This window comes from Centroberyx affinis, unplaced genomic scaffold, assembly GCF_046629955.1.
Source record: "Centroberyx affinis isolate AG114_WGS23_722 - 3 ecotype Tasmania unplaced genomic scaffold, CSIRO-AGI_Caff_v1 ptg001012l_1, whole genome shotgun sequence".
Lineage (NCBI taxonomy): Eukaryota > Metazoa > Chordata > Actinopteri > Beryciformes > Berycidae > Centroberyx > Centroberyx affinis.
In genome coordinates, this window is record NW_027279574.1 from 388703 (window position 1) to 413772 (window position 25070).

Sequence of the window (25070 nt, forward strand, 5' to 3'; positions counted from 1 at the left end):
ATATGGAAACAGTATCCAAGTTGACTAACCACTCATTTGCCTTGGCAACAGTACAGTTTGATTTCTTCAAGTCAGTCTATTGCACTTAGGACCTGTCCCACAATCAATTAGTCAAAAACATCAATGAGAAAGTGTCCATACACATTCACGAAGAGCTTTCTAAACCATTTTTAACCTAAATATTTTCTCTGTCAGCTGGAGGAAGCCAATGCGCTGCTGCGGGCCGAGTCGGAGGCGGCGACCAGGCTCCGAAAAACCCAGACAGAGAGCAGCAAGCAGCTGCAGCAGCTGGAGGCCAACGGGCGCGAGCTGCAGGACAAGTGCTGCCTGCTGGAGCGCAGCAAGCTGAGCCTGGAGAAGGAGTGCATCGGTCTGCAGGCCGCCCTGGAGGCCGAGCGGAGGGAGCACAGCCAGGGCTCCGAGACCATCAGCGATCTGATGGGTGGGTGAGACACACGGGGAGGAGATGGGTGGGTGAGACACACGGGGGGGAGATGGGTGGGTGAGACACTTGTGGAGGAGATGGGTGGGTGAGACACTATGGAATTTTCATATTTTTGGAAATTGCACAAAAGGGTGGAAATGTATTCTTAATCCTAATAGTACATACGACTTTACATTTTCTGTGATTTTCAACTCTTCTCACATATTCTAATATTTGTTGCTATGAGGAATACTTTTTGTCTATATAGTGATATTGGCATAGTTGGTTAGGGGCAAGGCGACTATCGGCATAAATCATACTGAACACCAACTCCCAGTGTGAACGTGTGACTGTATGAGTGTGACGCAGGGTGTTGCTGGAATAGAGCATGGAGCTCAGTTGACTTTTCCTGGATAAATAAAGGGTTGAAAAAATGTTTGCTGAGCATGCTGTACACACTCACACTTGGGTCTTTTATGGGAAGGATTTTGTGTCAGCATGTCTACTTTACTTAATGAGACATGAAAAAGTGAAAGAATTCAAGAAATGGTGGAACACCTCCTAGTACGTTATTTGCATGTGCTTTAGGTAGTGTTTTTTTTTCTTTAAACTTTGCTAACTTTGTACCTCTGTGCATTTGTCGCTCAACCCTGGTCTTTGCTTGCAGGACGTATTTCTGGCCTGGAGGAGGAGGTACGCCAGGTGAGACAGGCTGTGTCCAAAGCCGAGACTGAGAAGAGACAGCTCCAGGAGAAACTCACTGATCTGGAGAAGGTAAACCACAAGAACACACTGAATTTACTGACTGATTCATTCATTCATATCAACCATATTCCTTCTTTCTCTATTGTCCTTGTAATGCTTCTCCTATAGGCCTAAGTAAGTTGTAGGCCTAAATAAAACGTTAAAATCTGTGAATCACCCTAATCAAAACATGGCAAAATACACAATATCAAACAGTGTATCTTAGATTGTTCAGGAATTAGCTCTCCATCTTCTCCATTTCTCCTCCTTTTCGCTGTACAGGAGAAGAGCAACAAGGAGATTGATCTGACCTATAAGCTGAAGGTGCTGCAGCAGGGCCTGGAGCAGGAGGAGGCCTCCCACAAGGCCACCAGAGCACGGCTGGCCGACAAGAGCAAGATGACAGAAACCATCGAGGGGGCCAAGTCAGAGTCCATGAAGGGTAAGGGCATCATTCCTTAACTGGTAAACATGGATAAAGCGGTTTAAGGAACATTGTATTCCAGATTGTTCCCTTCCATACCTCTCTCTTCACCTCAACATTCACTTCCTTCTAGTTTGTAGCATTTTGCACATTGAGATGGTCTTCAGATCTTGTGTAGGAGAGGGATTTCACACCAGGTTCATGTACTGGCACCCTTGGGCATCTCATTCACCCACCAGCACTGCACACACCTCAGTCTCTCATGCCTTTCCACTTTTTTTTCACTTTTTTCCAATCCAAACCTTCCAAAGCCATGCACACGCTATTCCTTTTTTAGATTTTTTTTTTTTAACTGAAAAATTGCTGCCATAAATCGCTGCTGCTGTCGACAAACAGCACTAATGTCCAACTCTGACACTTACCAGAAATTCCCAGAACACAGCCAATCTGCTCCATACTGACTCTTGATCATCAGAGTAACCACTACTACCAAATTTCCATAGTTTTTTTTGTTAACTGTCAGCCGGCTACATGGTGTCCTCTTCGTTGTGTTTGGCCAACTTTCTAAAGCGCTCTGCTCTGCCTAAATAGAAGGCAGCCACATTGTTTTTTCCGATGCGTCTGCTTTCCATCCGCCTTACAGCCGCTCCCCATTAGCTATAATGTGAAGAAGGTGCCGGTAAAAACGTACTAGTGTCAACACGTCCTCACCCCCCTTCTCTTCTCCTTCACGCCCATCCAGAGGTGGAGCAGAAGCTGGCGGAGGAGCGGGCGGCCAAAATGCGGCTGGAGAACCGAATGCTGGAGCTGGAGAAGCACAGCAGCATGCTGGACTGTGACTACAAACAGGCCCTGCAGAAACTGGACGAGCTCCGCCGACACAAAGACCGCCTCACTGAGGAGGTATGTGTGTGTGTGTATTCATGCATGTATGTGTACATGTTTACCTCTTCAATAGGGCGGCACTGGCTATGTTTACATGGACACTGATATTCCCTTAATATTCAGGATGCTCGAGTGTACCGTTTATGAGCTGCCACATGTAAACACCTCAACCTGTTTACCATAACCTCGATAAGCTCTTATCCCGGCTATGAGTAACCTGTATAAGGAACCTGGGATATTCTGATATCCGGCATATTGATGCATGTAAACATCTTATACTGAGGCATGTAAGCAAGCTATCTCATTTAGTTTTTGCAGTCTGAACAAGCTCAACTTTGCATAGTATCATGGATAAAATCTTCCCTAAAAATTTCCCTTGGTCCTCTCACTTCTGTGGTGAAGATGAAATTGAACTGTGCCTTTCTATCATGAAAGACATGAATATTCTTGGTTGTTTGAATGGCAGAAGGCATCGCAATAGTGATTTATTTAAAGCAGTTGCTGGAAAAATGCAAAACACTGGGTTTCTGTAGATTAATGAGTAAGTCAGTGATGGAAAGTTCTGAAGAGATCATATTATGAAGCCAAGAATCCAAATTGCACAAGTGGCTCAGATCCAGCATCTTTCAATGTACATGGATGTTTGACAGCAGGTCATTAAAAGTGCGTACAAATGACTAATCCAAATAAAACCTTAACGGGGATATAAACCACTGTCTGCAAGTAAACATAGCCACGGTTAATCGTCATTTCTCCCTCCCATCCTCTTCTCTTTCCTTTCCAGGTGAAGAACCTGACGCTGAAGATCGAGCAGGAGACCCAGAAGCGCAGCCTGACTCAGAACGACCTGAAGGCCCAGAACCAGCAGCTCAACGCTCTGCGGACCTCCGAGAAACAACTCAAGCAGGAAACCAATCACCTGCTGGACATTAAACGGAGCCTGGAGAAACAGAACCAAGAGCTGCGCAAGTCAGTTTCTTTTACTCATTTGCCGGCACTCTTCTCACTTCTAGGCTAGGCTGGAATCTTATAAGGAAGTGACTCCTTTTTCTCTCTACTTCTTATTCCTGACTGGAAATCCTCCCTGTGAAATAATGAACTGGTCTCAATTGTTTCATATTAGCAATACAACAACACATCTTTTGTACTTCATCTTAATAGAAATTAACTGTTTGTTTTTCTCCACAGAGAAAGACATGACTCAGACGGGCAAATGAAGGAACTCCAAGACCAGTTAGAAGCTGAACAGTATTTCTCTGTGAGTCTATTTTCTGCTCTGTAATTGGATGTGTTGATGTAAAATGACTAAGCTTATTGCATTATAGTTTCAGTATTTTACTGAGTGTGGGCCGTAATGGACCAGCAGTGTAATTGTCCATTTGGCTTCAGTGTTCAGTGAACATTCATGCCTTTTTTATTGTTTTATGTATTTTATGATAATATTACCTCTACGTGGTCTTGTGCTGTGTCTGTTTTGCTGAAGTGCATACATTCAGTATTTCACAGGAAAAGCATTTCTTTCTGGTGATTCATTGTATTATAGTGTATCTTCTGCTTTCTTGAAACTTTCCTACTTCCTTTGTATTCTCTATGGAGCTGTGAAGTGGATTTATGTGGACTATGTGAGTTAGGAGCTGTATCATGGAGTATATAAATGTGACTGTGACTCCAAGGTGTATTTGACCTGTTTCATGTGTTTTCCAGACACTGTATAAGACACAAGTTCGTGAGCTGAAGGAGGAGTGTGAGGAGAGGAACAAGCTCTACAAAGACATGCAGCAGTCTCTGCAGGAGCTACAGGAGGAGAGGTGGTTTAGATTTGGAAAGAATGATTTAATCTACTGCAAAAGCGGGGGAAAAAAGGAGTGGGGTCATTTCATTTACACCTCTGAATGTAGCATCTTCATCCTGGTTTTGGGGAATTATCCTAATCCATTTCATCTGAATCATCGTTGACTCTTTTGCTCGTCTCTCGTCATTTCTTTCAGGGACTCCCTGGCGGCTCAGCTGGAGATCACGCTGACCAAGGCCGACTCGGAGCAGCTGGCGCGCTCCATCGCCGAGGAGCAGTACTCGGACCTGGAGAAGGAGAAGATCATGAAGGAGCTGGAGCTGAAGGAGATGATGGCCCGCCACCGCCAGGAGTTAGGCGAGAAGGACATCACCATCGGCTCGGTGCGTCGCATCGACCTCACACCAAACCTCATGCCGAATCCAGATGAGAGATATCGGTTGTTTGATTGGCTGTTGAGTAAACGGCAAACTGAGGGGTTTTGTACTGTAGCCAGTTTTAACAGCTGTTCCCGAAAAGTTAGTGAGCACCACAACTGTTTATCAAATTAGATTAATGTGAGTGCTTGTTTCATTACTGGTGGCAGAAAAACATGGCCACATGTGCAGCTGTAACTCATTGACCCCCTTTCCACCCTTTCTACGTATCCTGATTGATCAGAATAAAGTTTGAATAAAGCAAAAATGTGAAGATCTGAGCACCCAAGAGATGCATTTACATACACACGTTAACAACAAACTGTAAATGCAGTGTGTCTCCAATCTACATATAGGAAATGGAAATAAACTATAATAAAGTGCACAGATTGAACCAGGAAGTGCTCACAATTCAAACAGGTTGCAGGCAGCTTAGATAGTAACATACATTTCAAAACTGAATTGTTAGGATATTTGTGGATAGGGAACAATTGAGACAAGGTGTTTACTGCCAATTTTAAAAGACATAAATATTACTAAACAGGGAAAGAGGTATCTGATTTGAATGTGTATACCAGAGACACATTTTAATGTCTGTGTCTCAGCAAGGAGAATCAGTGATCAGATGATTGCCTTTATAACCTAAAACATAATGCCCATAATCGCCCCTAATATAGTGAATTTGACAATATTTCTTGTCCGGTGCAGCTGGAGGAAGCCAATCGCACGCTGACCAGCGATGTGGCCAACCTAGCCAATGAGAAGGAGGAGCTGAACAACAAACTGAAGGAGACCCTAGAAGGTAACTCCATCGTTGCGATCTCTGCAAACAAACAAACAAACAAAATGTCTCTATCATCATTTTTCATTGCTTTTTTATTCTGTGATTTCAGACTCGGAGCGGTCGAAGGACTGGGAGCAGCAGATCAGCCAGATGAAGCAGACCTTTGAGAAGCAGCTGCAGTCAGAGAGGACGCTGAAAACCCAGGTAGAGGTTTATAAAACGTTTGATGAGAAAGCGACCTCTCACAAAGCTGATCACACAGAGCGTGCACTTGCAGTTTTAGTCCAGTTGGAAATCCTTAGACAGGCAGCCTTGCAATGTGAATGCTTTCATTTTCTGGGTAGATCTTTTGGCACCAGTCAAATCCTAAAGATCCACAAAGATCTTTTAGGAAAGAATGGCAGAACGCTGTAGATCGTTGAGAAGCTTCTCACTGCCGGTAAGAGAGCGGTAATGGTGACTGCACTTGTTTCCGTCCGCAGGCCGTCAATAAGCTGGCGGAGATTATGAACAGGAAGGAAGTGCGTGGCGGAGGCAGTCGCCGCGGCAACGACACGGACATGAAGCGGAAGGAGAAGGAGAACAGGAAGCTGCAGCTGGAGCTGAGGTCGGAGAAGGAGAAGCTCAACAGCACCATCATCAAGTACCAGCGCGAGATCAACGACATGCAGGCGGTCAGTAGTGCAAACACTCACCTCCCCTTGTCCAGCACACAGCTGCCACACCACAACCTGGAGAGTGTGTTTTCTTTTGTTCACAGTCACCATGGCACATTTGGTTATTTTTGATATCTGGTCAGTTAATAAGAAATCAGCTTGCATAAAATCTGTCAGTGATGATCAGGGTGTCTGCAGGTCCTGAAGAAAAGAAAAAGAAGTCTTAAATCATATTATCTAAACTCAAGGTCTTAAGTTGTTTTGAATACAGTTAAATATAGTGTTTTAAATTCAGTGTTACAGGTCTGAAAATTGTTGTGGTGCACTGTTTTCCTGGTGAAGTCATATACACATACTCTGATAAGTCTTCAGTTTTTATTTTTATGTTTTTGCAATTGCGAAATTGGTGTAATTTTATTTTAACTGGTGTTAAAAAGTCTTAAATTGAAACATGAAGATATCCTAGACCTACGGTGGGTTGAAAGAATTTTGTTAGCAACAGAAAGTGCTGAATAATGCGTGCAGTTGACACTTTGTGTACATATGGTGTGGCCAGAAAAGAGATTTTAATACATCTAACAATAGAGAACCACTACGTCACTGTCAACATCCACTTTGTCATTATTAGCACTTGGGACTAGAAAGTGATTAAGAAGACAGTCAGTAGCCACTTAATATTAACCTCAGATTGACCATCACACAACCATTTTATCAGTGTTGTCAGCCTGTCATACCATAGATCAGCTACTTAAAAGCAGGTTGGAACCATGAAATTATCACTTTCTCAATATACACAACAAAAAGAGACTAAATCTGTAAAAGAGGCAAGTGCTTTCAGTAAAAGTGTTATTGTTTTTGAATGCGATTTCTGTCTGAATATAGTTTGTCATTTTTCAAAACAACATGCTAACAGACAGATGATCAAGCTTGGCAGAATCTGAACTGGGTCTTGTTTCCCCCTGTCATTTTGCATTTTTAGCAAATAGCGGATGAGAGCCAGATGCGTATCGAGCTGCAGATGGCTCTGGACAGCAAGGACAGCGACATCGAGCAGCTGAGGAACCTCCTGCAGTCTCTCAGTGTTCAGTCCATGGACTCTGCCAGCGTCAGCAGCGGACCGGAGTTTGATACAGACGATGCCTTCACAGGTACAGAGTCAACTGTAGTGTGGGTGTGTGGTAGTTTGGGTTGGGTATCGGAAAAAACATACCTATTGGTTCACAGGGATGTAACCCACCTAAAGTCTTACCCTACTGTTAATTTGCAGAATAGATAAATCTTTGACCAAATTTGACCAAAATTTATAGTCTGAATTATAGTAAGTAGCATCAAATGGACTGAGTTTTTAAGGAATTAAAGCATAAATTAATGCTTTTCAGAAAATTTGGAATTTTTCTGTGTTCATATTGGTGGCTTGTTTGCCTGATGATCACCAACTAGAGGTCACAGTTTTTACCCACTTTTTTATTTGCCACTGCATCACTGTTGGTACCATACCAAATTTTGGTGTCTTTATAAATTATAAGGCATCAGAATGTGTTGAAAGCCTCAAAATTCTTAAAATGACAACTCAAGTTTTTACTCAACAAAGAGTGGAACCCAAAAAAGTACCATTTTAGAGCTGCTATCAAAACCAGTATTCAGTCAGTTTCCAAAGATACTCAGCATTAATGGAAATGGATCAATATCAAATCAAGTCAGTGACTTGAAAAACTCTCTCTTGCTCTTTCTCTCTGTCTTTCTCTCGCTCTCAGAAATGAGGCTTGAAGGATGGCTCTCTCTCCCTGTAAGAAACAACACCAAGAAGTTCGGATGGGAGAAAAAGGTACAAAACAATTAAACTATTTTCATGCTTTATAACACAGTGTCACCCTGAAGAACACTTTAACTGATGTTCTGTTTTCCGTCATCGTAGTATGTTGTGGTGAGCAGCAAGAAGATTCTGTTCTACAACAGCGAACAGGACAAGGAGCAGTCCATCCCCTACATGGTGTTGGATATAGAGTAAGCAACCTGAATACAGCTCTTTTGCTGTAGAGCAGAGATGCGGATTTTCGTGTTGTGATATGCGTTCATTACAAGCCTGTTTCTCTTGTTACAGCAAACTCTTCCATGTGAGGCCCGTCACTCAAACAGACGTGTACCGGGCCGACTCCAAGGAGATTCCCAGGATATTCCAGGTCACTCAGCACAGCTCTGATGTTTGATTATTGAATGTATTGATAATACTGTGATGTGTTGAATGTACTAGTGGATGGTATCAACAATGTACATATCCAAGTATTTTTATTTTATTTTGAATTAGAAAAGCTGAATGGACACAGCTTTTTTGATCAAATTTCCTCTATCACAAAAACCTTTTTACGCTGGCATAAGGTTCAAAAGATTTGTTCGAAAAAGAAATTATTCAATAAATGTCAATAGAAATACAAATAGTTCAAACACATTGCAAAGCAGGTTAAAACTGGCTTTGGTCACTGTGAAATGTTGCAGCCAAAATATATGTAAAATATTTCTCCGCTACAACCTTCCAGAAATGTCATAACGCTGTCTCTTCCATGTATAAGGTTCCCATCATGGTTATATGGCCATTAGTTATAGTTGTATTATAAAACTGACAAATACATTTCTTTGTTTGTGTCTTCGGACAGCATGAAATATGACCAACATATGACCAACGACATGAAAGAATGATAACTTGCCCAATACTAATCAGTTCTTGAAAGACTTTCTCAGACTTCTCAGACTTAAATTTTTCTTTTCCTGACATTAAGGAAGCCTGTTTATTTGCTTCAACCCAGCTGATGAAAACGCAACTAGCCTTGACTTCATTCCATAAACCTTCAGAATAAAAGCGCGGGGTCTCTTTATTATCCGCCCTGCAGATTCTCTACGCCAACGAGGGCGAGAGCAAGAAGGAGTCCGAGTTCCCGGAGCCGCTGCCCATCGGAGAGAAGTCCAGCTACATCTGCCACAAGGGCCACGAGTTCATCCCCACGCTCTACCACTTGCCCACCAACTGCGAGGCCTGCACCAAGCCGCTGTGGAACATGTTCAAGCCGCCGCCCGCCCTGGAGTGCCGGCGCTGCCACATCAAGTGCCACAAGGACCACATGGACAAGAAGGAGGAGGTCATCGCTCCCTGCCGAGGTAGGGCGCCCCACTTCAGTTCAGAGTTTAAAGTCAGCATTCTGAGAAAAATGTCAGAATTCTCTAATCCTCTTCCATAGAAAATAACTTAAAATAACCATATACAATATAAATAAATTCAATACACTCGCCTTCTCCTCGCCCACCACCAGTCAACTACGACGTGTCCACCGCCAAGAACCTGCTGCTGCTGGCCGTGTCCCAGGAGGAGCAGCAGAAGTGGGTGAGCCGCCTGGTGAAAAAGATCCCCAAGAAGCCTCCAGCACCCGAGCACTTTGCCCGCTCCTCGCCGCGCGCCTCCATGAAGGTGCAGCCCAGCCAGTCCATGAGGAGGCCCAGCCGACAGCTCCCGCCCAGCAAGAGCAGGTGAGGTAGCGGACGGGAGGCGGTGGGTCAGTGGGTGTCACTTTCTGGCAAGGCTTCAATGACAAAAAAATCACTCTATTGTTTGGAAAAATTCTGCTCACAAGATTTTTTTTAGGGTTACGCATGAAGTCTCCAGTAAGGTGAGGGATAGGTTTAGGGTTCTGAAAATGATCAGTTATGGATTTGCAGTTGAATTAGAAAGTAACCTGGGTCAATAGATCATGTGCATCCAGGCGAGGGTTAGACCAATATATGGGGCCAGTTTTGGACTTTCATTAAAAATCGCTTATCGGTCAGTATTGTCCACCTCCACCTCCATCCAATGATGGATATGATGCAGTTTGATTGATTACATATTTATTGTAAAATGCATCAATTCTACACTTGTCCATGGGAAGCCCTTAACCTGAATTGATTCTAACGCGACAATTTGATCAAATACCACACCAGTATGCATGAATATGTTTATTATTATTATTATTGTTATTACTTTGATTACTGTCCAGGGTTTTGTTCTGTGGTCTAAATGCTGTTTCAAAGGCTTTTCCACCCAGATAGATCAAATTCTGTGGGAAACACTGAGTACTGTAATTTTCTTGGGGGGTTTTTTGGCATGAAATTGGCAAGAATTGACAGCTTCAATCCAAAAATATTGGTATCAACCTTCAAAAATTTGGGCCCATCTGCAGTGCACCCAGCATTACCAAAATTATTGTTTCTACACTTTGCACTATGGAACAGCAAATGGTGTCAAACCAGAAGGCTGCTATATTTATGCACCTGGTCCATTCTTGTAGGGGAAAAACAAATCTGACCTTTTATCCAGAATTCACCAGACGTTTTTTTCTCTGGTGAGTGTTGTCCTGCTTCTCAGGAACTGACATCACATCAAACCACCAAGACGTCCTTTAACATGAGTTCTGCAGCCAGTCCTTCAGTTGAGATGATTACACTTATATTTAGTGTCCTATGAAATGTGATTCTTACCTGGCCATCACAGCTAACATCCCATTTCAGATTGCTGGACTTTGGTCTTCAGGACTGGCACTGGGCATTGGATGATATCGATGATGATTGTTCCTCTATTCATTTCTGATGAGCGCACAGGGTAAAACTGTGTGCAGTGTGTGCTGTGCTGTGCAGTGCGGGTTGAATTCAGAGGCAGTGGAACAGCTCGTTTCCACGAGGCTTTGGTTTTACACAGCAACAATCTCAATTCGCAGTGATTTTTCAAAAGGGAATGAAACACTGAAGATCAAATCTCACTGTTGATGAATTGAAATCAGCTGCATTCTCAGTGTTTTAAGACCCTCTGCTACTTATAGATATTTTTTCATCCCTTGAAAGACCCGTTTTGTGGCTCAACCTACGATAAATCAAAAATTGGGTTCTTCCTCTGTCATATTCATCCTTTGGTGATATTTTTTTAAAGCTTCTCAGGATGACAGTGCTGTTCTCTAGTGACGCCATCCCTGCACACACCTATAAAGTCAAACTGATCCTGTCACTGTTCAGAGATAACTGCCCATCGTGACGTGACCTTGCTTCCTGTGACCTCAGCCCTCGCAGGTCAAACGGTTCCAGGATGAGGCGAGAAGACTCCAACAGTGGACACTGGCACAAATGACGGACGTACTCCCATCTCGTGCTTACTTTGCCCAGACGTTTCCCTGTAAACGACTGAATTCCTGAATGTGTGTATGCTTGTTTACAACCCCAAAAAAAGGCTTTTTGCACTAAACCTGTGGACACACAGTCCTGGTTGGCAGTTTGCGGTGGTGGCAGAGCGTAACATGCAGGTGGTGACGAAATATGGCGTGTTGGATCCAATGCATGTGCTGGTGTGGGTTTCCCTTGAATGTGAGGAAAACATGGCTACTCACCTAATAGTAGCTGGGATCACTTAACCACTGGGTGTTGGAAGCTGGTTGTGGATCAGTGTCTTTAAGACTAATTCACTCTTATTCCAGCCTAAATTCTCACGTAACACCTCAATATTTTTACTAGATTATCAACATTTGCAACAGAAATTTAACTTGCAATGATGCTGTCTCTCATCAGACGGATTCTGTGAGTGAACAACCTGTTCATTAATACTTTAATCACACAAGTGCACACACACTCCTGTCCTGCGGGATTCTGTATTTACACAACAGGAAGACCGGGGTATTTCACATCGTTTTCACTGGTGTGACCGATCATTTCAGATGACATGTGAGCCATATGACGATCCAGTCTTAATTTCCTAGGCTCATTTGGGATTGTCAACTAACCTTGTGTCTGTTTCTCTCTTCTTCCTCCAGCTAACCTTGCTTGGGAGTGTGGTGCAACGTCAAGGTGGTGGTGGTGGGGGGGGGGGCGTTTCCTCCTGAATCACAGACTGATACAAAGCTCCGTTTTGCAAATCAACACACTGACACCGACTCCACTTCCCTCCTCCGGACCCACGCTGTCCCGCCTCAGCCTGTGAGAGTTTTCCAAGCCTCATTTCCTTCACTGAAGTTCTCCCCCAGCCGCTGGTTAACCACTGGACTCGGGGAGGGTAACGACTGTCCAGCTCGCCTCCGCACCTGTGATCTTTTCAGCAAGCTGGCTGGCTTGTAAAGCTTATTAGCAGAAGCTCTTCCCTTGGGTCTCTTGACCAGAGCAATCGCGTCTTTCCCAGGGGGGGCTGGAGCAGCTTGTTCAGCTCCTGCAGAACAGAACAGAAGAGAGCTCTTAGAAAGCCTATCCATGCCTGGCAAGACGGGGACATACTTACCTCAACACTGCTCACCAGGACACACTGTCGACAGAAGGAACCAACAGGAAAACTCAGAACTGTTCCTCACCGCCTACGGGGATTCTTGTGGCCAAAAAAAAAAAAAAAAGAAGCAAAGACTTTATGTTTAATGATTGTGAACAATGCGAAGGGTCCGCTGGGGAACACTACACTCGCAGGATAGTAGATTCTCTGAAGTACAGCTGAGGTTCCTGCACAAGGTCCCAGGTGTCTGTACTTCGGCTCATTCAAACTCTTGTTGCCTTTTTATAAACAAGCCGATTATAGCTCCTTGCTTCCCACTGTACCGCTTTCAGGTGCGTGTCGGCTTGAGCCACAGAAACTTGAATAAGGTACTTAGCTAAACGAGCCGTGACTTCCAGGAAAGTCGGCGAGGGAGGAGTGTCGCATTCTTCCAGGATTTGAGGACGTAATTCCTCGAGTGCCTCTTATTCAGATTTCTGACTCAGACATGCTCTGAATCACTGGTTTGTTTCAGTATGAATATTACAGTAGCGGTTATAAATGAACAGACGCAACATCCCATAATCTTCACCTTACCAAACCCGCACTGTCAGTTATGAGGGTAATGTTTACTGAATACAAGGGGTGCACCGTTCATGCTTCTCTGATCCGAGCTCGGCTCCTTCGTTTGTCTGAATGTACATCTGGGGTTTTTACCAGAGACGACACACAAGCATTGTATGTTTTCATCTATCCAAATCTACTTGACTGAAGCCCCTTTCATCACCGACTCCTCCCTGTGTGAACCTGCATGTGTTCGCCTCCTCAGGCCTCACACACACTAAGTGCTGTCGCCTACATGCCTCCTCTGATAAATCCACCTGGTATTAACAAATGTGTTTTTTAGTCATTCCTGGGGAATTTAGCAGAAAAAACAATAAAGGCAAAAAGTATGCAATCATATCCCATAAGTTGAAGTACTGAGCAGCACTATTCAATGGAAACTTCTTTTTTTTTTTTCCAAAAAAGTGTTTGTCCTGATATTTTTGTATTAAAAGTAACCAAACTCCTAGTTTGGGCACGTTGTGGTGTGTATGTGGCGTATATAGCAGGTGGAGAGTAACTGTGTGAGTGTGTGTGTGTACTGAGTGCTCTCCTTTAACCAAGAAGCATGTTTTATACATATAAATATACACAGTATATATTTTACATGCCATACAGTGCACATTGTATTATTTATACTGCCTTGTCCACTTTGTATTTAAGGGCGCTACATCCAGATTGCATGTTTGCTACCAAACAGCTCTATAATAATAGCCACTTCATCAATAAAGACGTGGATGTGCCTTTTTGTTTGGATTTTTTTGTCTTAAAATACATGAAATGTTATAAATGCCATAGAGGAAGCACAACAACCTGGCACAAGTGCTTATTTTAAGATTTTGGGTGACAAATTGTTTGTGCATGACACTGGAATTACCACCGTGTAAGAAGTTTGACATTTTGTTTTATTGAAATAGTTCAGAAAAGAACTTTACATTTATAAAAGCCATTCAAAATACAGTATTTGTCATCCTGAGTAGGTAGATCAATCATTCCAGCAGCTCATCAGATACACCAGGTCTGTAATGTCCTACTCATTAACACTACATTTTTTTACATATCAAAAAGCATGGTCACGTGTTGTTTACTACAAATTGAGTTGTAGTACATTTTAGTCATCAGAATGTTATAAAAGGAATGTGTGGGTACAATACTGAGGTAAAAAAACTATATAAAATCACATTAAAAACACATTTTCTGAGTCTGTATTACAAAGGTTGCTAGCATAACAGTTGTTACCTATTCTTTCCAGTGCTGGCGGTGGCCAAAGTAACCCAATTATCTGTCTGACAGAGCTGGAAGACATGGGAGTGGAGGCTGGAAACCAGGCAGTCAAGGCAGTGACAGCCCAGTTAGCCCTGGGCCTGTCTCACCAAGCCACTTCAACACTCTCAACACGGCTCTCTCTGGGATAGCTGGCTCCACAAAACCTAACAATGGTGATCCTGGATAACTGGTCTCACAAAGGTGGTTTTCAACTTGTTCTGTCAACCAAGGATTTACCAATCCAGCTATGAGTGTGTTCACAATAAAAGGTGAGGTTTGTAACAAATAACCAATCGTGTAACAGGCAGATCCAGAGCAGCCAATTTAAGAGAAGATGAAACTATTGCTCCCAGTGGGGAAATTGTCATTGCAGCAACAAAAGTAATATGATTGAGCAGGGAAAAGGAAATAGAAATTAAGCACATAACTAGAATATTGAAAATCAATGGCAGAAAACAATAAATAATTGTGGGATTGTGTAAACCTGCCGACAATTTCAACACATTAAGTAGACTGTAAAATTGGGTACGGGAAAGAAATGGATGACTAACATTTGTGTTCTCTCAAGAAGAACATACTATTAAAATGAATAAATATGAGCAATATAAAAACATTTTAACAGTGTTGCTGCCAAGGCTAGAGAGGATTACTGGAGGAAAATTGCAAATAGTGTAAATGCATGAGTAAATAGCTTATCACTGCCATTAAGGCACAGTGGGCATAGTTTCCACTGATAAAATTCAGTGTCGTCACACTGAGGCTGCGAAAAGACTTTCTACTCATGTGGACCAATCACTCTTGGGAATGTTAATATGCAACAGTAAATGTTGTTCATTATTAATCACTAGAGTGAACTAATGTAAGCTACCTGCAGTTTGACAGAATCCCTCTTTAGCGGCCAGTGGGCAAATGACCTGGAAACAACAAACATTTATTATATCTCTGATATAATAAATCATCATGGAAAACAAAGGGCTTCTAATGGCCTGTAAACACTGTCGCCCTGCAAACAGCCCTTCTCACTATCTGTTAATTCTTTAGTTTCCCCCTTTACAGTTCTTTTTATGACTTGTTTCAGTCATTTGAATGCAATATTTTTGTTCATATTGGGTCTTATAAATGGTATTTTTCAACGGGATCCTCTAGGAGTGGTGATGCAGATCGATTGGCTTTTTATATGTCTGGATCCGATAGCCTGAACATATCCTCCTTAAGTTACCATGGTGATCTTCCCCCGCTTTAAAGTGAACCACCTTCGTGAGACCGTAAAGCCAGAGTTAAACCCAAAGTTAGATTCTCTAACCCACTAAACTTGCCTCGTGAGACAGGCCCCGGGTATCCGACTTTGAGCTTAGTCTCGTTTCTTGGAGCTGCCGCTTCTCCGGTAGTAGAGCACAGTGAGCAGCACCCACAGGTTCAGCAGAGTCATGGCGATGAACCGCACCAGCACTGTGACACGGGGAGAGGCTTTTAGTCGATTCTAGTAGAACTTAAGACTGGTGAGCTCAACATTAAAAACCACCACAGTGAGAATTCAACACGACAGAACCGTCAGTAGAGTGCAGGGAGAACAGAGAAATGATTTAAGAACCGAGACTTTCTGAAGGGCTTCACCTGAAATCTTTATAGGATTCATTCATACTAATTCCTTTAACTCCTTTGGACTGGAAGCTACACGCCTCGCTGTCATTTGTAATTCAGTGTGTGTGTGTGTGTGTGTGTCAGACTCACCCTGCATGTCTCCGGTTGTCACGGTGGTGGTGTAAATCCGCGCTGAAACAAACGGGCAGGCCATGTAAATGACATCCTCATTTTCTCTGAGAACATCTTATATTTAATTCATGAAGCATTGAACTGCTAAATCATTAAGTCAGGAGCCAAGCGAATAATATAATACACGTTCAAGACCTGAAACATTGAAGTACCAGTGCTTTAGGGAGGAGAAATAACATAATCAGAAATTGGTTCAAACATATTTCTAAATTCATTATGAATGCAAGACACTAGAGACCGATATATGATGCAGTTTGCTTGATTATGCGTTTATTGTATAAATAATTAATACTACAGTGGTTGTCTATAGGAAGCCGAAGCCCTTAACCTGAATTGATTCTAATGAGACATTTTGATCATCATGGGTGCAGAGTTTCAGTGTCAAACTCAGAGGCCACACCTGCCAAGAGTAAAATTCTCTGGCATGAATATCTCTTTATAATATCTCTAATTCAAAGATTATCGGCACAAAATATCGGCTATTGGCAGCTTCAATCCAACAATTTGGCAGCTTCAAATCGGTCGAACCGTAATAGACAGCCGTTGGAACAGAAATGAAAGCTGCGAGAACTTTTGTATTCACTTCATTAATAAACCGTTTCTGTCCAGATAATCTGGAGAGGTAGGGAACTAGAAGAAACTGGGAAAGGTAAAGGTTCATAGGCTGGGGAATGTGCTTTCACATACCGTAGAGATGGTACTCACCCATACACGTGTAGGTAGCCATACCCCAGGAGAGAGCGCTAACCTGTTCGGAGTCCTTGGACCTCCACAGACACTGCAGCTGGGCGAACTTACTGGCCGCACTGATGAACGTGCACAGGCTCTGAGAAGACAGAGGGGGTCACGTGCACGATAGTTTGAACTCACATAACCTCATCACCAGGCATTCATGTGCTACACAAATGTTATGTCATGTTTTGCCTCCCAATCGGCTCAATCCAGTCCAGTGAAAAGCTTCAGACATTTTTCTACAGACTGATAGTGAGAGAGAGAACACAGTTACCGTCCACTTATTCATGCACGGACATGCCTGCCCTAACAAATGTCACCAGTACAATCCTAATGATAGTCCTTTGGAGGCCATCAAAAGAGGCATTCCACTCATTAGCCAGAGAAAGCCGTTTGGCATTTTAAAAAAAAGATCTGGATGTCTTGGATCCTCCAGAGGCACCGAGGTCTGGATCGCTTTCTGTTCAAATCCCTCTGCCTCATTACGCTTAACTGATGAGATGTCATTCGTTTTGCTTATCTGGGGACATGCTGAGCCTTAAGGCCGGTGTTTAATGTTAAATTCAGCTCGTACCATAGCCAAATCTATGATCCACTTCTGCACGGTGAGTAGCTGCCAACCCCCGACAAACCTGATCACATTGGGTTAAGGCACTAACACATGGTATATGACATGAACAAAGACATCAACATCTTCACAGCCATTGGTTCTTTAAAAAAGTGAAATGGTGCTGCGGAAGGATACACCAAGATGTAGACAAGGCTGTGCCGCAGGCTGCCGTTGTAGTGAAGAATCAGTAGAAGAAGAATGACATCTGAGAAAACAAATCATTCACACACTCCACATTAGAGCAAATAACAAAAGGGCTGTATTAAAGGGGAAATAAGTAAGGTTTCTACTGTCCTGCTTGGCCAATTTCTGAGATTTCTGGCTCTCAAAAGTCACTTATTCATTAAAAACTCCCCACTGGACTTTTACTTAATGCCCCTTTAAAATCAGACCCATCCACTCTGCAGCTAATGCAGACTGTGGTGACAGTGTGTTTCACATGACATGCATTATGCTCGACAATACACTACGTGGACAAGCCAATGACTTCCTGCCAAACCGCCATTTGTACAGTTTTAAAGTCTGGACATAAATTCTCAATCTGCGGCTCTGCTTTGAGGGACATTATTGATAGCAGCCTTTTTCACTTGTGGGCAGCCGCAACCCTGAACTGTAACAAGATAAGTTACAGTGGTTGGGCTCTTATCTGGGCGCCTTCAGCCATGGAAGTGTGTGGAGAGGAGCATGAGGCATTCAACATTGAGTGTGTTGCAGCAATTGAGGACTTCATCTCCAAAATGAGGTATCCTAAAGTTGAAAAAAGTGACACCTTCTCTTACAAAATAATTGATGGCGCAAAATGAAAACCATTATTGCACTTTGTAGAGGATAGTATGTAATTTAAGTGACTTCCAGTAATTTTTTCCCCCAAAAAATGGACATATAGTGTTTTCGAAACTTTGTTAACTCACCTTGTGCGATGAGGATTGGGTACTCCAGGTATGTTGGAGGCGGGTAGTCATAGTACATCTGGTATGTTACAAAAACAATGAACCTGAAAGATGGATGGAGAGTTTATTGAGGAGGAAAATGTAATATTCAGCACTGATTAAAATGGCAACAGAGGCACTGACCAAGAACTGCAGCAAATAAGGTAAAGCAGTGACATGCAGATCACCTAATGAGTGTGATCTAATGAGGAGAGATTTGACTCCAGACCAGCCAGACATGCCATGTTGGAAGTTTGGGCATTAGGAGTAATTGGTTGGTAAATCATTTAATGGCCAAACGGTGAGTAATTGGAGCGACTTGGCCAAACATCATCAGCAAACATGATGAAATATGATGAAAAACGGTTATTTTCCCCAATCGGAGCAAAAAAACCAGCCTCCTCATTAGTTGTGGGCTTCATCAAAACAGTTCCCCGGACTCTTGGACAGTTAAAGACCCGGGTTAGGAGCAGGCTAGCATGCAGCTGGATGTTGTTTTTCTGAGCAGGATGGAAGGCAATGATTGAAAGATTCTGTTAACTTTATGATTCAGGACGGAGGTGAAGCTGTTACGAGCATGAGCCACTGAAATAAAATTCAAGTTAAAGCTGCATTAGGCAAGTATGCAAGTTCACTGCATCTCAAATAGTGGGGATGGGACACTCCTCTCTTTTGCAGCCCCACTTTGTGATTAAAGCTGATAAGACGGCTGGATTTTTACATTAAAATCTTGCCGAGTGCAGCGTTAAGTGTCTGCTTTTTCACTGTAGCACGCACAATGACTGGTCCCATTCAGCAGGCTATCGCTCACCAACACAGTGGAGACATTTAGGACAGCGCTGCTACTGCCAAGCACCGAGGAGAGAAAAGACACTCGTAAATTACGCAGCCTCGCACACACAAAGCTGCTTATTCCCAGACAAAACATTACCCTCACAGGCACCACTGTTTGCTATATCAACCAACAGTGTTTACTCTGTTAATCAAAATCACACTGTCATGTTAAGCTCGACAATTGGATCTTGGCCTTAGTGTGTAAATGTGTTTGCATGGAGAGGCCTAGATCTGTGAACATTCCACTGATAGGATAAACTGATCACTGTGTACATAAAAAAAAGTTACTTTATTTTTCCTCTGTCTTTGTTTCTGACATGAACACGCATCCAAAAGTCAATTCTGTATACAAATTAAGTCAGATGAAAGAGTTTGAGGTCAGTTTTAGTCTTTGTTTTAGTGTCAACACTTTCTCTCTCTAGAGAAACTCTTGAGTTTCACTTGTTTAGCAGGAATTAGCAGGTGGTGTCGCAGGATCCAGAAGTAACTGTATACTGTATGTTCTTTAATCTCATTAGTTCAAAAATTCATTCATTCAGTGATTTGTCAAGACTGCCAGTACAAACAGACCTGGATAAAACCAAAACCCCTGTCCTTAATATAACTCAGCCAAATCAAATCTTCTAATCTGTAAACCAGGACACAGTGTAGTTTCACAGTAGGATTACTTGTTAATGGAGGCAACTTGAATTGTTGTCGTTTCCCTGAACACTCAGTCAGTGTTAAGCCTACAGAGCCTGGAAGCAATCTCTACTCGCCCTATTTTCATAATAACCGTCCTGTATGTATGGGTAGACTTCAGCCCCCATACATACAGGCCGTCTCCCTTAGAATGAAGTATGGAGAAAATATAACGCTAAACTCCTTTCAAGGGTCTGGCAATGTAATGTGGACTTGATGTAGGCTACATGCCTCGTAGAACATGACTGAATACCTTTTACAAATCACTAGGAGTCACTTTTCAATTCGGCATGCATCCAAAACACCAAGCAACGCTTATTTCAGTAAAAATTTTACGTTTTCGAATGGTTATTTATTCCCACCATCTCCCTCCACCTGTGAACCAATACCGCCATGTTATTAAAATAAGAGGCACTTGGTAGCTCAGATGTATGCCGGATTTACCAGTAGATTAAGGATTCAGAAGAGGCGTTACGTCGTGTTTTAGGACGTGTGTACGCTTGCTGATAAGCAAGGCCACATGAAATGACCTGATTTTTGAATGGAGTTTGGCGTGAACTTCTCCCCAGACAACCGCACGCATCGGGGCTACGAGGAGGCAGAGACGACGAAGAACAGGAAGTCATGGTGCAGGTTTTCATTAGGAGCACACATGAAACTTTTTAGCAGTCTAATATTAAAGTGCATCCCCAACTAACATGAAATAAAAAATGAATGAATAATAGGCTGTAGCATAGAATCACGTAGGACGCACGAAAGTGTTAAGTCAACTCATGGTTAAGTACGCTCTGCAGTGTAGATGATTGACTTTTAATTTGATACAGATAGCGTCAGTCATACTTATTGTAAACGTTACAGATACCACAACGTCAACAAACCAACAAACTAAAGCAAATTCAACTAAAAAACACAAACGTACCCGGTTAGCTCGAGGAGGAGACTGTTCAGACTGACTCCTGTCGTTGATTTCGCCCGCATCAGTACAAAGATCTGCGGGAATTTCAGCACCATGCACACAAATAGTGTGGTGAAATTGGCGATGTGCAGCAACGTATCCGAGTCCATTGTCTGTAAATGAAAATAACTCAACCCAAAATGTGAACTTTTGATGGTCAGATTTCGGGGATTTACCAAATCTGGCCAGATGCTGCTGTTACCGGTATCAAGCTACCAGAATTAAAATAGGGCTTCCGCTTAAAACCTTCAAAATAAGACTTTTTGAAGAACGCATTTTTTTCCTATCATAAGTGCCAAAATTAAAGTAAAGAGGAATCGTGTATTAAAGGAGAAATCTTTCATGAATGAAAAGAAGATTGTTTCATAGCAGTATGAGTCTATGAAAGATGCCATTTATAGGGCTGTAGAAATACACAGAACCATGGTGCGAACTACAGGGGAGCCAGTTTGGGGGGGTCTCTAAAATATTGACAATATGCTATTTTTGCCATGCATTTCTATTTTTCGGTATGTTCATCATCATGGATCATGCGTAAAATTAGGCTATTATTGATATATGATTCATGCATGAGGGTGATTCATCACTAATTCACTTTGCTCATACATTTGTGTGTTTATAGGCTGTTTTGCTATTTGACCTATCCCTGTCTTATTTGTGCCAATAAACTATAGAATATAGTACATCACTCCGCAGAGTGTACTGTGCCCTGCTTTAGTTGGCCGTATTGTATCATACTGTGATGTTTGGTTTTGATACCTGTGTGGAGGTTTGTATATCAGATGTGCTGACATAAAGCAAGTAGGCCTACAAGCTTGCAGCTATGAATGTTTCTTTGCAGCAAGAGTCACAGTCAGTCCTCTCTTTGAGGCACGTACAAGCCCCCCCCCGGTAAAAAAAGTGAGCTCCCTGAAAGCCATGGTATAGTTCGCACACTGCACAGAATGACTCACAATCACAAAACATATACCAGACAACTTGGAAGGCTGTCTGTTATCTTGAAACGGGGTATTTTTAGTCATAGCAGTGGCATAGTTGTTCCTGGTGCCAGCCAGAGTAAGGCGCCATTCACATGGGCATTTATGATGCATCCAAAAACTGAGAATATCCCATCTATTTCAATGAGACATATGCGTCTCATTGAAATAGATGGGATATTCTCAGTGCGCAGTGCCTGAAAATATGGCAACTCAGTACATCAAAAAAGCTGAAAGTAGTTGAACTTTTGACAGCGCAGGTAAATGTCATTCGCCAAAGGACTTCATCAGCCAATGAAATTTGTACAGTCTGCAATCAAAAGGTGGTTTCAACGCATACCTGTCCGTGGCTGATGCCAAATGTACGTAAACGCTGCTCACTGGCATTCAACTTCATGACATGCCTATGTAGCTGCATTTGTAATTGTGATTTAGTTACTTTAAAGTTTAAATCCTTACTCATGTGGTGTTTATTTTGTCCACCCCCTGAATATTGAGCTGTCCAACATACACAAAATAGATAGATAGACAGATAGATAGATAGATAGATCAATTCTCGGCTTTTATTTTGAAGGCAAAACTGCATAATTTCCGGTAGTATTCTGTCAGCTTGACGGAGTTTCCTGTTAGCCGGCGTCGCAGTTTCACTTCCGCACACATGCACTGAACGCTGATTGGCTCGCTGTGCAGAGTCAAACCGAGGGAGTTTGAACAGTTTGATTTGTCGCGAGGTCTCTCTCGCTCTTCCTGCAGTAATTTGTTGCTCATGTGTGCTACCAATTGTTTCCCTATGGAGAGCAATAAACTATAACATTATTATTATCATTTTTATTTTTTGTGTTTGTTTTTTGTGTGTTTTTTTGAAATGGTGGTTATCTCATTTTTGAACAGAGTTCTCCAGACGCCTGTATACCATCAATAACCAGACCTAATGCTGCTTTCAAGTGCTCCTCTACAGCTCGTACTTCAGAGTTTGTATGTCCTAAGTACGACTTGTTGCACGTTCAAGAGCTTTTGGTCAGAAATAATAACAAAATAAAAGAAGAATAAAAACAATATCCAAAGCTGGAACTCAAAGTTATTAGTTGAAGTAGATTGACTACTTGTTTAATGACGAATATATGTCTGACACCTGCCTCACCCTGCTGTAATTAGCTGGGTGAGCAGCACCCACCTAATTATTAATATGGCTTTCAGTGGAGCGTTTTAGTGTGCCATGCTGTCTAAATGCTGTTTCAGAGGCTTTTCCACCCTGACAAGATACAATTTTGGAGGAAACACTGAATATTGTCATTTCGGGGAATTGGTTGGGCATGAAAATAGTAAAATTTAAAGATGTTGAATATCAGCACAAAATATAGCAATCAGCAGTTTAAAAAAAATAAAAATACCAGTATCAGTATCGACCTTCAGAAGCCCACAGCAGTCTTGGGAAGTTTGGGATAAAACTTTGGGAACTTTCTTAGAAGTTTTGTCCATAAGGGCCCATGTTTATTTACAGGTCTGATTTTGATGTTATTTGCATGTTAATGTTTATGTTAATGTTTATAGCATGTGTGTCTATGAAATTGCTCCATTTTACAAGAGCTCCTTTACAGTATTTACCTCTAATTATCATCATCATCAATGAAGCAGCTCCAAACACTTGAAGTGACACAACAAATAATAATGATAATAATAATGTTATAGTTTATTGCTCTTCGTAGGGAAACGAGTGCTAGCACACATGTGCAACAAATTACTGCAGGATGGGAAGTAAATTAAGTGTTTTTACATTTTTATAGGCTGGACCTTCTATATCAGTGATCCTCAACCTTTTTCATGTCAAGGACCAATTTAGTCCACAAACATAGCAGAGTTGGTCTGACCCAGTGATTTAATCCACTTCCACTCGGCCCACAGCACAGAATGGGTTTGCTTTATGTAGTTTCTTTTCTTTTGTTTTTCCTATGCGGGCAGTTGAGTATTTACTGCCTGTGATTAAATGTTGAAAACAATAACAATGTTGATATTAGGCCAGTACCTGTGAAATGACTGTTTGGCTGTTAACTGAAACTCCCCTGCAGCTAATGTTAATGGAACAGTCCGGAGAGTATTTAAGCCTAGAATTTGGCTAATGGCAGTTGCTTGGCTGGGAGTAGGGGGAGCCCTAACATCTTGGTTTGTCCATTCTGTTCTTGTTTATTTTTCTCAGTTGTTTGGTTTCTTTTCTTGTGTATGGAACTGTTGCCTGTTCACTTAAGAAAATCTGCAGTAAATCAAAGTGCTTTGAAACCTGAACATTGCTTCATGCTGTTTTCTTCTGCACTTCATCATTTCGGGGAAAGCAGGTGCCATCCTAGACAGAGGGTTTCACCCTCTAACCCAACAAAACCATATTGTTTTTTAAAAATTAGATTTATTTTGTACTCTACTGCATTTATTTATTTTAAGAAAAAAATGCACTAACACATGTGCTTAGTCAATAAAACAATGTTTTTATGACTTTGAACAACAACCTTTAAGAGTGGGCATAAATGAATTTCTCATTAAACTATACAGGGCAATGCTTGTATGGAAATACAAGATTATGACATAATGAAGTACATTTCATGCTGAATAATTCAGTGCCTGCTTCGGCACAGCTTTGAACTCTGATGAGACTGTGGCTTTGTCAATAAAAAAACAAATTTGTGCATTCCTTCCACAAATGACCATTTTCAATGACATTTAGGCAAAGGGGCAGTAATTTATGACAACATGAAACAATGCCATATACAGAATGGCACAACATTCTAAAGACTTTTACTTACTGCCCAAAACACGGGGAAAAGTAACAAAAGTAACCTTCAGACTTGGGTATGATTGGGCAGCCAAGATGTAACATCCTTCAAAACTCTGCTAATTTCTGCATTTTAAAGCTGCAAACAAATGCACCTGTCTTATCGGTTATCAGGGAAGTGAAGACCAATCAAATTATTCTCTTACACTCCTACACTTTATGTTTGCTGTGTTATACTTGCTACTTCTGACATGTCAAAAAATGTTTGTAAGGTTTGAACCAGGAGCATCAACACACTAAACCCTAAGCTACATACAGCAACATCCCAGCATCTAATATGATTTGCCACCAAAACTTCCAAAGTGGAGCAACAACTGATGACTATTTATTATTATATGGTGAATGTGATACTTAGCTCACCAAACTATCAGCTTAGAGGGAACATTGGTCCTGAATGCACTGATGTGATTTTTTAGATATGGCTTCCAAATAGATTTCTGTCTGATTTCTGCTTGATCTTTCCTCTCCATTATAATGACAAAAACTACAAGATGAGATGTGGACTCAACAGGATGGAGTGAGT

General features: G+C 42.0%; 2 protein-coding genes across 4 annotated transcripts in view; one reads left to right on the top strand and one right to left on the bottom strand.

Moving 5' to 3' along the window:
* The window catches only part of rock2a (rho-associated, coiled-coil containing protein kinase 2a), a 34086-nt gene extending 20863 nt beyond the window's left edge, over window positions 1-13223 (top strand). The window contains exons 15-32 of one of the 2 annotated variants that reach the window (XM_071522624.1): window positions 196-442; window positions 1092-1198; window positions 1451-1610; window positions 2335-2495; window positions 3262-3446; window positions 3666-3735; window positions 4182-4285; window positions 4466-4652; window positions 5394-5487; window positions 5579-5673; window positions 5952-6143; window positions 7105-7273; window positions 7880-7950; window positions 8041-8129; window positions 8227-8305; window positions 9011-9275; window positions 9428-9641; window positions 11945-13223. In XM_071522624.1, the coding sequence (XP_071378725.1) occupies window positions 196-442; window positions 1092-1198; window positions 1451-1610; window positions 2335-2495; window positions 3262-3446; window positions 3666-3735; window positions 4182-4285; window positions 4466-4652; window positions 5394-5487; window positions 5579-5673; window positions 5952-6143; window positions 7105-7273; window positions 7880-7950; window positions 8041-8129; window positions 8227-8305; window positions 9011-9275; window positions 9428-9641; window positions 11945-11948 (2493 nt within the window). In that variant the 3' untranslated portion in view covers window positions 11949-13223. Of the gene's footprint in view, window positions 1-195; window positions 443-1091; window positions 1199-1450; window positions 1611-2334; window positions 2496-3261; window positions 3447-3665; window positions 3736-4181; window positions 4286-4465; window positions 4653-5393; window positions 5488-5578; window positions 5674-5951; window positions 6144-7104; window positions 7274-7879; window positions 7951-8040; window positions 8130-8226; window positions 8306-9010; window positions 9276-9427; window positions 9642-11201; window positions 11321-11944 lie in introns of those variants that run through there. The other variant, XM_071522623.1, reaches the window with a different exon arrangement.
* A 148-nt stretch (window positions 13224-13371) lies between these two features.
* Window positions 13372-20945, bottom strand: slc66a3 (solute carrier family 66 member 3). 2 transcript variants are annotated; one of them, XM_071522625.1, is made up of 7 exons: window positions 20714-20945; window positions 18262-18344; window positions 17486-17555; window positions 17315-17372; window positions 16714-16834; window positions 15967-16008; window positions 13372-15684 (listed from the first exon to the last, which is right to left on the bottom strand). In XM_071522625.1, exons 1-7 carry the CDS (start codon window positions 20857-20859, stop codon window positions 15587-15589), a joined length of 618 nt encoding a protein of 205 aa, XP_071378726.1. In that variant the 5' UTR covers window positions 20860-20945; the 3' UTR covers window positions 13372-15586. The 2 variants fall into 2 exon arrangements, with proteins under 2 accessions (XP_071378726.1, XP_071378727.1); XM_071522626.1 differs by lacking the exon at window positions 15967-16008.
* Window positions 20946-25070: the final 4125 nt, after the last annotated feature.

Excerpts from the sequence above, each read along its gene's own strand:
- slc66a3 (XM_071522625.1), bottom strand. The coding sequence starts at position 20,859 with ATGGACTCGGATACGTTGCTGCACATCGCCAATTTCACCACACTATTT. Across the intron at positions 18,345-20,713 it reads CTCCTCCTCGAGCTAACCGG|GTTCATTGTTTTTGTAACAT; the intron begins GTACGTTTGTGT and ends TCCATCTTTCAG. Across the intron at positions 15,685-15,966 it reads GACAACCGGAGACATGCAGG|TGCTGGTGCGGTTCATCGCC; the intron begins GTGAGTCTGACA and ends CCCGTGTCACAG.